Source organism: Malus sylvestris, chromosome 16 (genome assembly GCF_916048215.2).
Source record: "Malus sylvestris chromosome 16, drMalSylv7.2, whole genome shotgun sequence".
NCBI lineage: Eukaryota > Viridiplantae > Streptophyta > Magnoliopsida > Rosales > Rosaceae > Malus > Malus sylvestris.
Genome location: NC_062275.1, coordinates 16,407,888 through 16,424,211, shown reverse-complemented (window position 1 = coordinate 16,424,211; position 16,324 = coordinate 16,407,888). Strand labels below are relative to the sequence as shown.

At 34.0% G+C, this 16,324-nt stretch overlaps 1 protein-coding gene across 1 annotated transcript; it reads left to right on the top strand.

Annotated features, from left to right (window-relative positions):
• Positions 1–5,277: 5,277 nt before the first annotated feature.
• Positions 5,278–6,634, top strand: LOC126608454 (transcription repressor OFP12-like). Its single transcript, XM_050276329.1, has one exon. The coding sequence runs from the start codon at positions 5,476–5,478 to the stop codon at positions 6,217–6,219; it is 744 nt and encodes a 247-aa protein (XP_050132286.1). The 5' UTR covers positions 5,278–5,475; the 3' UTR covers positions 6,220–6,634.
• The last annotated feature ends 9,690 nt before the right edge of the window (positions 6,635–16,324 follow it).

The following is a 16,324-nucleotide window of genomic DNA, read 5'->3' as shown; positions in this document are numbered from 1 at the left end:
ATATATATATATATGTAATAGTATACGGAAAATAAATTGCCTACAAATGAAGAAATATTATTTGATTCAATATTAATTTACCTACAAAATATAAGTTATTTGCTAATCATAAATTTACATATAGGTAAATTAATTAGTATAATATTTTTTATTGACCTTGTTATGCATGTATTATTACATATAGTAGGCATGTTTTATTGTTATTATATATTAGGCAATGAATTTATAACTTTTTTTTTTTTTTGAAAAATCATTAATTCTCCCTTACAATCCGCATCAAATTAATTGTGTATATCACATTAAAATAGGGGTAGCAAGTGGCCCGCCCTTGCACTACAGGGTGGGTTCGAACCTCGCTCCATAATCTAATATCTAATCTAACAAATTAATCTACTATTTGACAAACAAACAAAAACAATAATAAATACCTAACATTTTTGTTCAAAAAAAAAAACATTAAAATAGGGGTATTTTAGGCATCTAAAAACTTTTAAATGTGTAAAGTTAAGCGTAATTAATGAATTTGTTGATGTGGAATCTAGTCAATGGGTTTTGTTTAAGTAAAAATCTTATGTCGGATTTTATGTGGAAAAAATTAAGTTTTAGGGGTTAAAAACATATTTTCAGTATAATTTGCACCAATTAAGTAGCCCCAATTAATATATATGTCTATGCATTAGTCTCTTTATCAATCACCCTCTTAATAATTGACTGCACATTGACCCTCTCCCAAGAAAGGACAATAATTCACATGGATGTAGGGAGGGGGATGCGACGCCGTTATATCTCCATGAGTAAAGAATAATCCAAAAGGGTAAAGTAAGTGTGGGAATGTGGGAGTTGGTTGGTTTCCTGGAAGAGGAAAAGCATGCATTTGCATAACTGAGACCCACAATCGTGCGTAAGTCCCATGCATCATGCATGGCCGTAAGCGAATAATAACATGCAGGTGACGGAAGTGGGTGTAATGCAGTACTAGTGTCCCCGGCCGGTTGCGCGCATATGCTTCCCTGCTGCTTTGTTTGCGTTGCTCCATAGCCTCCATTGGCATCTCATGATGGCTTTGTTTCTTCACAATAAATCAATCAAATCATTCATGGAATTGGTTTTATCATTGCATGGTGGAGATGTAATATTTGGTATCATACACGCATTTTGCTCCATATATGTAATTTTATAGTTGGTATATGCACTATTCGTGTACCTATGCATTATTCATGTACCTTCTAGGAATCATGCGTGATTTTCTTATTTGAAATTTTCTTTTGAGAAGAGGGAACCAAAACAAAGCTAGGTCCCAATGTACTATAGTAGCAAGGCCACTCAGTTACTTACATTAATATTGAATATATGATGCTGAAATGTAAAAGCAAAGAGTGCTTATGCCTCGCTTGAACCCGAAACAGTAATTGACTATATTGACACACACATAACTCTCACTCAATACAAGGAGAGATTTTTCAGTGTGACCGTCACACAAGGCGGTACACAACGTGTCTCTATGTAAATGATTGAATATGTGTGTTAAAAGGTTAATAACATAAAAATTAAAAATTTTCATCACTTACATAAAACACGTGGTGTATCATCCGTGTTCTCGTCACAACTAAAAATTTTCCCAATACAAGAGCCAAAACCATAGGATGGTGTAACATTTCTCTCTCTCCCTCTCTGTACGAAATAAGCTTGAATTGAGTGAAAATTTGATCAAATTGAGTTTTTCCTGAATGCCACAATTGAGATGATGATTAACTACATGCAACTCCAGGTCTTTCATTTTAGCTGTTTAAATTTTTTTTTTTTTTTAATAAATGAATGATGCTTTGAGCTGTAGATATTGAATCATGCAGTCCTGAGCGTCAATCAGCAAATGGACTAGTAGTGAGGAGCGCCATTGTAACTTTTGTTTACAGTTACTCAAATATGGTAGACCGGAAGTGACCTTTTCAAAGTGAGCATAGAAAGTTGGCCAAAAGCAAGAAAAAGTTTTCCATCTTCGAACAGGGGTTAAACCCATGTTAGGTCTGCAACTTTGCAAGGATAAAAGGACCTTCTATGTTTGACTAAAAGTCACATAAATGATTGGTTCCACTCTCACTATTCATACCAAGAATTAATATTTAGTTTTCTTGCAAGTAAAATTTGAAATCGATTTATGAAAAGGAATTTTCTTAATAATATAGAGAATACAAGTCAAGTGGTGTTTTAATTTTAGGAGAAATTACGTTCACATTCTTCTTTTTGCTACTCCATTGATTAAAATCCTATTCATTTTCAATTTTTTATCAATGTCCTTGGGTATTAATTACATCATTAATTATTTGAATAATAAAATATTTTTATTTTTAAATATATTCCTTTACTGTTAAAAATGATACAATTAGTATATTTATATTTATGGCTAAACTTTTTATCATATATTTTTATTTTTAGTTTGTACCTATTTTTAATTTGCACCAATTTTTTTTTCATTTTTAATTTGTACCCATATATTAGTTTCTTTTTGTGCCCATATTTTTTAAAGTTTTATTTGTGTTTGTACCCATGTGTATACCGTCACGTGACATTATATATTTAATCAATGATAGAAAAATTACATATGGTATATTTACGTTTTATGCCTAAACTTTGTATCATATATTTATATTTTTAGTTTGTACAAACTTTTAATTTGCAACATTTTTTTTTAATTTGTAGTATTTTATTTTTAGTTTTATTTTGTAACCATGTATTAATTTCTTTTAGCTCCTATATTTTTTAAAATTCATTTGTACTCATAATTTTTTAATCTTTTATCTATACCCTAATTTATTTATAATGTACCCATTCTTCTTTATTAATGTACCACTTTGTTATATGTGAAATGTACCAATTTTTTTAACACTATGGATACATTCTTTTGCCATTTATTATTTCTTATTTTTACATAGTTTTTATCCATTTATTCAATCAAAATGTTTGAAATTTTTTAATGTAATTGTTTCTAATAGTATTATAATGAGAGGTTTTAAATTTATAGGATTATAAATCTCATAAAATATCAAACAATTAATGTCAAAACTATAAAAATATAAATATTAATTGTAATATAATGAGGTGTACAAAGTTAAGGGACTTTGATCAAACTTTGAATATTATTAAGGTTTTAGTCAAAGAATGTTAAGGATTAGGAACCGCATCCAAAGTATCCCTTTATTTTTTGTATCATAATAAGTGTAACATCCCACATCGCCCAGGGGAGTGGACCTTGTAAGCCTTATATGTATATTTTCATCTCTTCCTAGCACGAGGTCTTTTGGGAGCTCACTGACTTCGGGTTACATTCGAACTCTGAAGTTAAGTGAGTTCACAAAAGAGCAATCCCATGATAGGCGACCCACTGGGAAGTTCTCGTGTGAGTTCCCAGAAACAAAACCGTGAAGGCGTGGTCGAGGCCCAAAACAGACAATATCGTGCTACAGAAGAGTCGAACCCGGAATGTGATGGAGCCCGGACTAAGATGCGACAATAAGAGTGGACAAATTGATTGATATTGTCCCACTTTTATGGTATATTAATCATAAATAAATTATAATATTATAATTTGAATTGAATAATAACCTCATATGGATATGTTACTGAAAAATTGCTCAATGAAACAGCTCAAAGTATTGCTTCAAGAATTTTTTTTGCATAAATATTGGAATTCTCAACGGTCCCACCCATATCATTATGATCATTAGTAAATATAATTGTATACAAGTAATCTTATTGTTATTGATAAAAATTTAATGTTTCTACAAGTAATCTAAAATTTCCAATTAAGGGTGGTTGTGAGGGACTTGGATTGTCTGCCCTCCTCATCCCATACCTTTTCCATGCCTTTCTATATTTTGTGGTCACGGTTAAGTCACGTCAACATTTTATATTAATTTTTTTATAGAAATAATAAGATAAAAAGCAATGGGAATATAAAATGTTAACGTGACTTAACCGTGATCACAGAAATATGAGGACATGAGGAGGGTATGGGATGGGGAGGGCAGACAATCCAAGTCCAGTTGTGAGACCTTGAAATTAAGCTAAAATTGAAATTGATTAATTAACTCTCATACCTCTCTCTTTGTAAGCTTTTCTTTTCTCGTTATAAATTGCTTGGCATCGCCATCCCACACCAAACATTCCTAGAGACAAAGCACATAGTATCCAATAGTACGTAGTCTCCAAATATATAGTATTTCTTGCAACTAGAATATATGAAATCTTTGTGTATCCCACTTTAGCGCAGTAGAAGGATATGTGAATCCTTTACTAGAATTTGAGTTTTAATGTAAATTTGTAACATCAAGTAGGTGTTGCCAATTCAAGCTAAATTCTAAGTGGCCACTTTGCATGTAAAACAATAAATAAAAAGATGAATCTGGTTGAAGGTCAATCAAGTTAGCATAAAGATTGAATGAGGTCACGGATATTTCATGGTGTGGATGTTGTGGATGTTGTGGATGTAGATGAGACTCCCCCAAAGTAGTTGCAAGTGTATGAGAAAATTTGCCATAGTGTGCGTGTATATGTATAGCTCGCTGAGATAAGATTGTTTTGTATCATATAAATCAGGTACTAATAAATTAATTAATATATATGATCTTAGTTAATTAATAACTCGTTTGGACGTGCTTATAAAATGACTAAAAGCACTTTTGGTGAAAATGTTTTTAGAACCAAGTTTTAGTAAAAATGTAAGTAAATCCTAGAAAAATGCTTCCTAGAATAAAAATAACTGGTGCTTCTTGCAAAAAGCACTTTAAGAGCTTTCGGAACCCAAAAACATTTTCTCCAAAAGCACTTTTAGTTATTATAAAAGAATATCCAAACGAACCCATACAATTTTACATGAAAGCTTCTATATGGTTAACCTATATATACGCGTTCGTGTGCACTATAGCACTGCTTATATCCGAGGCTTTCACCCAACAAAAAAAGAGCGAAGTTTTTCTTGCCATCCTAAAAGTAGAATTATTATGATGAGTAATATAATGATAATTACACAAACTAATCACGTTGTTGACCATCTTTCTAGTACAGATGAATTCATATACAACATTATACAGGGCTTATTTTTTTAATCGAGAAATACGATGAATAAAACGATGAATAAAGTGATCAGTTTTATACTTCTTGTAGCATTATTGTTATAAATATGATATTAAATGAAGAAATAGAATAAAACAAAGAGAGAACCTTTGTTGTTTGGTAGGACCAACAAAGAGAGAACAAAACACAAGAAAATCTCACGATTCTCACATCCCTTCCCTCCTTGTCTTTAAGGACTTTTGTAGTGCGCTCTCTCTCTCTCTCTCACCAAAATAAAGCCAACTTATAAGGATTCCACCGTTTATTTCATCTCCAACTCTCATTCAGCTAACCCATATCCCATAACTCACAACAATAAACAACACACCCTCCTTTCGCTCATCTTCCTCTCCTATCTCATAAACAATGTCAAAAATCATAGGCAAGAACTTCCCCCTCTGCTTCCCCAATTTCATCAAATGCCTACCTACAATCCAAGCTCCCCCAGATCACGCCTCAAACGAATTAGACCACGAAAACCAGCCACCACGTTCCTCCACCACCAACACCTCATGTACATCGCTGATCATCAAGAACTTCAACTCCCTCTATAATGACTTCAACTTGATCAACTCATCATCAGACCACTCAACCTCCAAATCCCTCACAGCCTCCTCCTCCGCCGATGACGATCATTTCTACTCCTCCTCCGACTCAGACTCTGACCAGTACTCCCCTCCCGACTTTGCCACCATCTTCGCCTCTCAACGATTCTTCTTCTCCTCCCCGGGACAATCCAACTCCATCGTCGAGTCTCCAGGCACCACCACAAAACCCAAGTCGTCTCAGAAAAGAATGTTGGTCACCAAAGGCGTGCGCGTTTCCAAGTATTCCTCAAACCCTTACATGGATTTTCGGCTTTCAATGGAGGAAATGCTCAAGGCGAATCAAGATCATATATCGGCAAGTGAATCAGGTGATCATGTTCATCATGACATGGAGTATTTACATGAACTTCTCTTTTGCTACCTTTCGCTCAATCCGAAACACGCCCACAAGGACATTATCAATGCCTTCACCGACCTTCTCATCTGCCTACTGTGTGCTGAAGATTCATCACCAGCAGCTTTGGTGGCCGATGACCGTCAAGAACAACCAGAAACTCATTAGCGGCGGCGAGACTAATTAACATTTTGCTCTTCTCTTTCAATGAATGTTTCATGTTTTATGTATGAGGACAAAGGAAAATACGTATTTTGATGATCACAAAACCAAGGAAGGCGTGGGATATGTTGAAGTCTCGAAATGTATGTTTATATATTTTTCTTGTAGTATTTGTTGATTATGTTATGTAAAAAAAGGTTTTTAGGTTAACAATGTACTTTTTTGTGGTTGAATGTTCGTCACTGGGGCAATGGTAATTGGTGACAAGAAAAGTATGGTTTACTTTTATTGGCCCTGTGGTGGTCCTTCTAAAATTATGTCCCTGCATGTAAGGGGAGTTATCCACAAGTAAGCCTAAGTATTTCTTAATTAAAGGTATAAAGGATTTGAATAATTAACCACATCAAAGTTTTTCTTTTATCTCGAAATTTTATCCCACGTAGTTTTCTTTGAAAAAGTTATTTATCGGCCCACATCGTTACTGTGTAAGGCCTTCCTGTTGATTCGTTGCTTTTTAAAGTTTTGTATCTTAGATAGAAATGTTGTTAGTGTTCTTATTTGTACTTTATGCCCCGTCATTATGTAATTAGGCTGTATGTCCTTTTTTAAAAGACATAGCTATAATTTTTTATTTTCACGTTTAAGTATGGATAAATTTTGTACTATGCTATCTATATAATCTTGATGAGGGAATAAAACATATTTTTAAATTAAAATATATATCACATCAAACTATCAAAAATAAAGTTTAATTTCTAAAGAAAAAAGTTGTTATCTTCTGCCACCCCTAAAACATGCATGAATGAGATGAAATATGGAACAATGCTGCCCAAGGAGAGTGATACATGTGTAGCCAATTAGGGGTGATTATGTATATTTTATTCAACACAGAACGTCTAGTAGCATGCGTGAATTGAACACTAAATTAATTATTAACGAGTTAGAGATTAAGAAAACAAAAACCAAAAAAACATTTGCGTGTTGGAATTGATCACATCTTAACATGAAACAATGAAGACATGGTTTGCTAACACAGGCTAGTGAAAAACAAGAAATGATACAATAAGCATCACACCACTCATTTCTCGCCCTTGTAGCCAACAATCGGACACATCAATAAAAGTTTTATCCACCGTAGTTTTAAAAAACTCTTACTCCAAGGTGCTGAAGATTACAAGTCATGACGTATTTAATAGGATATAGATTATAAAATCTGTTCTGGCTGATCCGAAAGTAATTCGATTATAAAATAGATATGAATTGGGCTGATCCGATCCTATAATAATCGACCCGATCCTATAATATTTTGATCTGACTTAATGTAACATATGTACATTAGAATCCCTAAATGACAAGGATTAGATTTATTATCATTACTATATTTTGTAATTATATTAGGATTATTTCTACATAAGGGTGTTATCAAACCTTTATATACATTGTAATCTTTACACACAATTAATCTAAGGAGTCATTATTCTACAATATACTCTCTTTTTTATGGTATTCTACTATATACTTGAGTTTTGTATTATTTATACTTTTGTGTAATGGTAATTTAAGTTTTTTATGCAATAAAAATAAATTTATATCCTATTTTCTTATTATGCAACATGAAAGTTTTGTTACTTAGTACTACGGTCTATTGATATTATTTTCACTGGTAAGTGAGAGATCTAAAATTTCCCTCTAAACCGAAAGTTGAACCAAATTAGCCCATGCGAGGTATAGCTCATTCCCCCACCCTTTACTGCAGAGAATGACGAATGTTTTTAAAAAAAATGAAATTTTTAGTTAAATATAAAATAATAAAAAAAATCTAATACTAATGATATTTTAATTTTTACTAATTTTAAATTAAATTTGATAAGGATTTGATTCAATACAAATCCAATACTAATCGGATATGGATCAACCTATCAGATTTGAATTTGTTAATCCGATTATAAATGGACCGATTTGAATTCGACTCGTTTGCACAGGTCACGTTACAAGACTATTTTTTGGAAAAGAAGGTAACAAAACTTTAGTCGGCTTGGAACGTCAATTATATATGGGGCTTACTTAAAGCTTTATTAAAATGAAGATAAGAGTTATGGATGTTGAAGATTAGAAATCTGTAAGAAATCAAGATTCTAGAGAGAGTTTAGAAAGAGAAAATATCTAGAGAGAGAGATAGTGTTTGTTGAAGAAAGATTCTCACTAATTCATCCACAAAGTACATAGTGTATATATACATAAAATACATAATAATGCTGACTAAGCATTCTTCTACAATTAACTCTAACAAACCAAAACTTAACAATTAAGCTAAGTATCTGAGTACTATTCTAATGCATTGTGCTCATGGTTAGTAAGTGGTCCTTCAATATCCTTAACACACCCCTTCAAGCTGAAGGGAGAAAAGCAAGTTGAAAGCTTGTGATTGAGAGTTGCAAATCGGTCTGTAGGTAAGGATTTAGTAAAAATATTAGCAATCTGGAATAGAGTAGCAACATGATGAACACTGATATGACCTTGAAGAACCTTCTCTCGGATGTAATGGTAATGAATCTTGACGTGCTTTGTTCGAGCATGAAACACTGGGTTCTTGGCCAATGCAATAGCACTTTGATTATCACAGCAAATTACTAGAGTTTGAAGAAGAGGAAAGGAAACATCCTGCAAGATTTTGCACACCCAAGTGATTTCTGCAACAATATTGGCTAATGACCGATACTCTGTTTCAGTAGAAGATCGTGCCATAGTGGTTTGTTTCTTGGCACTCCAAGAGATCAAATTAGGACCTAAGAAAATACAGTAGCCATTAGTATATCTTTGATCTACTAGACAACCTGCCCAATCAGAATCAGACCAAGTTGTGAGACACTGTTTTCCAGGTTTGAACCATAAACATGAGTCAATTATACCCTTTAGGTATCTTTAAATCCTCTTTACAACCTGTAGATGTACAGTTATAGTAGCATGCATGTGCTGGCAAACCTGATTCACTGCAAAAGCCAGATCAGGTCTTATCCAGTTCAAGTATTGAAGTGCACCAACAATTGACCTATAAGATGTAGGATCAGAAAGAATAGAACCAGAATGATCTAACTTGGCTGAACCCACTAGGGTAGAACAAGGTTTGGCACCAAGCATGTCTATTTTCTTAAGCAAATCCAAGGCATATTTGGATTGATGAAGAAAGAAACCTGCAAAGGATCTGAGAACTTCAATTCCTAGGAAATAATGAATATCTCCCAAATCTTTTACTGGAAACAAAGATTGCAACTTGGAAATTATGGACTAACAAATAGTAGTTGAGTTCCCAATGATGATGATATCATCCACAAAAACTAGGATAAAGGTAATAGTAGAATCTCTCATAATGAAAAGACTAGTATTAGAAAATGAAGAGGTAAATCCAAACGAAAGAATAGCACTATAAAATGCTTCATACCAGGCCCTGGGTGCTTGTTTGAGACCATAGAGAGATCTCTTCAGTTTGCAAACATGATAAGGTTTAAATTTATCAATAAAACCAGGAGGTTGCACCATGTATACATCCTCTTTGAGATAGCCATGAAGAAAGGCATTACTCACATCCAACTTATGAACAAACCAATTATATGTAACTGCAATAAAGAGAAGAATGCAAATTGTTGTACATTTAGCTACGGGGCTAAAAGTCTCAGAGAAATCAAGACCTTCTTGTTGATGAAAACCCTTAGTTATGAGCCTAGCTTTGTACCTCTCTATAAAACCATCAGCCTTGTGTTTGAGTTTGAACACCCATTTGCAGCCTACCAAATTATATTAAGGATTATGAGGTACTAGTTCCCAAGTACCTGTGGACTGTAAAACTTGATACTCATCCTTCATTGCTGCCAACCAGTTTAAGTTCTTAGAGGCTTGAAGATAAGTGGTTGGTGTAGGAGGAATAACAGTGAGAGAGTCAACAATGGAAGGTAGATGATGTTTAGTTGCAGTGAACATTTTAGGCTTTTGTATACCAGCCTTAGCCCTTGTAACCATAGGATGATTATTAACTGGAATAGAAACTGAAGTAACAGTATCTGGAGGCTGAGTAATATATGGAGCAGTAGTAGGTGAGATAGTAATAGGAGATGCAGTAGATAAGTTTGAGACAGTGGGTAAATGGGATGTAGAAAGAACTGGTATGGTGAAAGAAATAGAAGAATTTGAAGGTGTAGTAGGTGATATTGGGGAAGTGGTAAGGGAAAAATTAATTTGCTTGAAAGGAAAGAACGCTTCATCAAAGAAAACATGTCTTGAAATGTACAACTTGTTGGTAACCGAATCTAGACATATGTACCCACTATGATTCAAGCTATACCCCAAAAATACACATAGCTTGCTATTTGTGTCTAGTTTGTTAGAACTATAGGGTTGTAACCAAGGATAACAAGCACAACCAAAGGTCTTCAAAGTGTGATATTCAGGTGCAGCTTTGAATAATAAATCCCAAGGACAATAGAAAGATTGAGATGGTAGCATATTGATGAGATACACTGAAGTTTGAAATGCTTCAACCCAAAACTTAAACGGCAAACCATTGTGGGATAACAGAGTCCTACCCATTTCCACAACATGCATGTGTTTCCTCTCTGCACACCCATTCTACTCCGAAGTGTGTGGACAGCTCAATTGATGTATTATACCTTAAGCATTAAGAAAATCTTGTAAAACAGAACTTAGAAACTCACCCCCTAAATCAAATCTCAGGCACTGAATCTTACCATCAAACCAATTCTGAACTTTCAATACAAAGGTTTTAAGAATAGAACTGACATCAGACTTGAAGTGCAAAGGATATAACCAACTATATTTGATGAAATCATCAACTAGGATGAGATAATATTTATATCCAGTACATGAAAGAGTGGGGGCAGGACCCCATACATCAGCATGAATGATATGAAATGGCCTAGTGGAAGGCAAAACATAAAATGAAAGTCTAGAGGCATTCCCCAATTGACAATCAGAACAAAAAGATTGTTTATGTACTGAACTAACAACATGTAAGTTACTTTTATTGACAACCTTATTTAACACTATACTAGAAGGATGTCCAAGCCTTCTGTGCCATATATGGATGTCTGCTTTAGCTATCATGAGTGCATGAGGTGAAATAGCAATACCAGATACGTCAGTAGATGCATTCTAATAGAATGGATATATACCTCCTTCACTAGGGCCCTGGAAAAGTATCATCCCAGTTCTTAGGTCCTTGACATAGAATCCAAAAAGATCAAATGTCAAAGAACACTAATTGTCATAAACAAATTGATATACTGATAGCAAGTTATGAGATGCTTTAGGAACCAAAAGAACATCATTTAGTTTAAACATAACATTAGCGGTTCAAATAGGTGCAGATCCAGTGTGAGAAATGCAGAGACCTTTACCATCACTGACAAATAGTTGTTCAGTACTGGTGTATGAAATTGCTGAGTTGAAAGATGTTGGATCAGGAGCTACATGATGGGAAGCACCACTATTAGTGAGCCAATAGTTTGGAAAAGATGAACCAGTAATGGCAAACATGTCTACATGAGTATTGTTGAATCCCTGAGATTGTTGAGATGCAAACTGTGAAAGACGACCACAAGAAATAGCAACATGACCATGTTGATTACACAGTTGACATGGATTAGGACATCCAAAGAAAAACGATGATCATTGATTTTAACTTGGAGCATGTCCAAGAACACCACCAGAATTGCGATTAACACCAAAATTGTGATACTAATTAGATCGATTGCTACTCTGAAACTTTGCTCGAAAATTTCCTCGAAAGGAATTGGAACCAGAAGGATTTTGCTGAGCTATATAAGCATGAAAAGGTGCATATGAGGGGGATGAAGAAGATCGAGTCTTACGTGTCTGGAGAGAAATTTCTTTATTGAGGATAATACTGTGAAGTTCATCAGCATTCACATCTTCAAATCGCTTCTCGATTGAATTAACAAAGGATTCATACTCATCAGGCAAGCCAGAAAGGATGTGAGCAACAAGATCCTTCTCAAAGATAGGCTCACCAGCAGCGGCCAGTTTGTTAGAGATTTCTTTGATGGAATTGAGATAGTCGATCAATGAAGAATCACACCAAACTTCATAATCTGGGTTGAGAATTCGAGAACCAGAAGAATCACAAACAAACTCTGGTTGACAAGGATTTTCGCCATTGATAAGCCCTAGAAGCTTGAATCATTTCAGAACAGGAAGGAACAGACTACGCCAGGTAATGTAATTCTGACGATTGAGTTTAGTCAGAACCATTCCAGCGATATTCTGAACTGTAATTGATGCAATCGGAGTGTTTGGAGAATGAGACACCTCACCATGAGAATTAGTGCCAAGGGAAGTTGTTGGAGAAGGAGAATCAGAGGAATTCATAGTTGTCGCCATTGAATTAGCAAACAATTTGCAAAGAAGAAATAGGTAAGACATGTTTGGGAAGTAAGAAAGAGCAAGAAAATGCACGGAAACGGAAGCAAAGGATCGAAGTCATTAGACGGTGGCAAAGGATACCATGTTGAAGATTAGAAATCTGTAAGAAATCAAGATTCTAGAGAGAGTTTAGAAAGAGAAAATATCTAGAGAGAGATAGTGTTTGTTGAAGAAAGATTCTCATTAATTCATCCACAAAGTACAAAGTGTATATATACATAAAATACATAATAATGCCGACTAAGCATTCTTCTACAATTAACTCTAACAAACCAAAACTTAACAATTAAGCTAAGTATCTGAGTATTATTCTAATGCATTGTGCTCATGGTTAGTAAATGGTCCTTCAATATCCTTAACAATGGATGCAGCCAAGAAAAATTGCATGCTTTGATTGGAAACTTAGACGGATCGATCATGCATGACAATGATATATATATATATATATATATATATATATATATATATATATATATTATAGCTAAATTCAAAAGAATTAAATCATAAAAAATAAGGTCCGCTCTGTAAGCTGTGTACAAATTTCGTAGCAGAAGCATTGAGCAACCCAAAGCTTACAAGTGGTAAAACAAGGTTAATTTTGATCAGTGTGGTTATACGGTTTTTTAAGCATAATCGAGAGATAGGGGGACAAAGTAAAGAGGATCCAAAGAAAGTATACCCCAACAACTACAAGAAAATAAGGAAATATTGCTTTCTTATTATTTTATAATGTACACTTATTCCTAAAGTTGGTTGGTTTAGGTAAGGTTAACACCAGACCATTTGTCTTAAGTGTATGATCTGCATCATTTTAAGATGGAAATTATTCCGCTCCTTACATGTAATAGTAATTCTTCTTTTAAAAATGATATGACATTATTTTCTTTCTAATCAGCACCGTTCATTTTAATATGAATAGAAAACAAAATTATGGTTCATTGTGAAGATATAATTTGTTACTAAAATAATCGATTTGTTCGACACATATGATTCAACAACAACAAAGCCTTTTTCCACTAAGTGGGGTCGGCTATATGAATCCTAGAACACCATTGCGCTCAGTTCTGTGTCATGTTCTTCGTTAGATCCAAGTACTCTAAGTCTTTTCTTAGGGTATCTTCCAAAGTTTTCCTAGGTCTTCCTCTACCCCTTCGGCCCTGAACCTTTGTCCCGTAGTCACATCTTCGAACCGGAGCGTCAGTAGGCCTTCTTTACACATGTCCAAACCACCGTAACCAATTTTCTCTCATCTTTCCTTCAATTTCGGCAACTACTACTTTACCTCAGATATCCTCATTCCTAATCTTATCCTTTCTCGTGTGCCCACACATCCAACGAAGCATCCTCATCTCCGCTACACTTATTTTATGTACGTGTTGATGCTTCACCGCCCAACATTCTGTGTCATATAGCATCGCCAGCCTTATTGCCGTCCTATAAAATTTTCCCTTGAGCTTCAGTGGCATACAGCAGTCACACAACACGTCGGATGCACTCTTCCACATCATCCATCCAGCTTGTATTCTATGGTTAAGGTCTCCATCTAATTCTCTGTTCTTTTGCAAGATAGATCCTAGGTAGCGAAAGCGGTCGCTCTTTGGTATTTCCTGATCTCCGATCCTCACCCCTAACTCATTTTAGCCTCCATTTGCACTGAACTTGCACTCCATATATTCTGTCTTTGATCGGCTTAGGCGAGGACCTTTAGATTCCAACAATTTGACACATATGATTAATCAAACAATTTTTAAATTGCATAAATTTTTATAAGAGGTATTTGCTGATTTGTCCCCTGAACTTGTATGAATCTGCCAATTCCCCTCCCCCTGAACTTTAATTTTAGCCGATTACTTCCTTGAATGTTTATAATTAGCCAATTTTCCTCTTGAACTTTAATTTTAGTTGATAACCCTCTAACTTTTATAAATGGTCAGTTCCCACCTAGCGTTAGATTTTAAAAACTTTCATTCAATTTTTCATCCATCCAATTTTCCATCCTTTTTGCCCTCATACAATTGTCATGTGTTGTTTTTATGATCAAGATGAATGAAAATTTGGATGAAAATTTTTAAAATCTAACGCCATGGGGGAAATTGGCTATTTATAAAAGTTCACGGGTAATTGGCTAAAATTGAAGTTCAAAAGGGAAATTGGCTAATTATAAAAGTTTAAAGGGGTAATAGGTTAAAATTAAAGTTCATGAGGAGATTGGCAGCTCCATACAAGTTGAGAGGGAAAATCAACAAATATGCTTTTTTATAAGTATGTTTAATAAATAATAATAAAGAGAACTAACAGAATACAAAAGTTAACACCAGACCATATGTCTTAAGTTAATAATTTGTTACTAAAATAGTCGATTTGTTCGATACTTTAATTTCACGATTTCCAGCATGTGCATTACGTTGTAGGTGGAGATGAGCAGAACTGAAAAATAATAAAATGTAAACTGAATAAGGCCAAGTTGGAGAGAGAGAGAGAGAGAGGCATAAACGAGTAGGCCAAATTAATATATACAATCATGTAGGAGAATCTTGACACTGCCTTGCGAATTAGCTATATATGCCGTTCTTAATTTTACTTTTCAGAAAAATGTTTGTTTAATTATTTGGACAAAAATACAAAAAGAGGGACAAGATCAAGATTCTTTGTGACAATTTTAATTAGTCATGCTTGTAATTAACAATTGGGGAATATGGTAGACATTAGAATCTATGTTGTGCGTAGATATGATAAAAAGTTGAGAACCATATGCATACACACATAGAATATTATTAAGTCAAAGTTTGCATGTTTTAGCATTCAAAACAACTTCATATCACGTCCAAAAAGAAAATTTCATAATTTCATGATGGATAAAATTGAAGGAAGGAGAGGTATTACTTTAAAATCAATTGCCAATGAGAGAGTGAAGCCCTTGCAAGATTGAAGGAATTAACCTCAATTTTCTTCACATTTTCACAAACTCTCTTGTTTGATGAATTATTGAGCCTAACATAAACTCAAATTTTAATTGAGTGACATAAAGTATATGTGGTTGTTAGCTTCAAATGTTGTATGCATGAACTCCAAAATAAGTCTGTTGCATTCTAGGTTAATTAATGAACTTATCTTATTGGATGTTAGTTATATTCATCACACATAAGATAATATATGAATGTGGTCTATATTGGGGTGCACTTGGGACTGAAAACTAAAATTTAAACACAAACAAAATTGGACTGCACCAAACGATTTGGTTTTTGCGATTTTGAAACAATTTTGGTTTCAAATCGAACCGAAAACTAAAATATCAATTTGTTTTCAGTTCCTAATATTTGGAACCGAACCGCATGATATAAAAAGTATTTAATTTAATTAGAAAATTAGGTGTTGGGATTTAATTGGTTATTTGGTGGAGTCCATACATGAATTTGGATTTGGACACTTGAATTTTAGTATAGTGGATATTGGTTGCGAGGATTTATCTTTTCCTTTTGATTTTAAAGCAAACTCTAAAGGAATTTCCTTGAATTTTAGTATAGTAGTTATCAATTTTGGTTTTACTTACTGTAACCTATTCTTGTATCCCGTTTGGAAGCCAAAGCAAACTAAAAAGCTATGAAAATAAAAAATTTAAAAAAAAAAAAGTTGGAAGTCCAAACCGAAATTAAAACCG

What these genes read in the sequence shown, in the direction of transcription:
- LOC126608454 (XM_050276329.1), top strand. Translation starts at nt 5,476, where the DNA reads ATGTCAAAAATCATAGGCAAGAACTTCCCCCTCTGCTTCCCCAATTTC.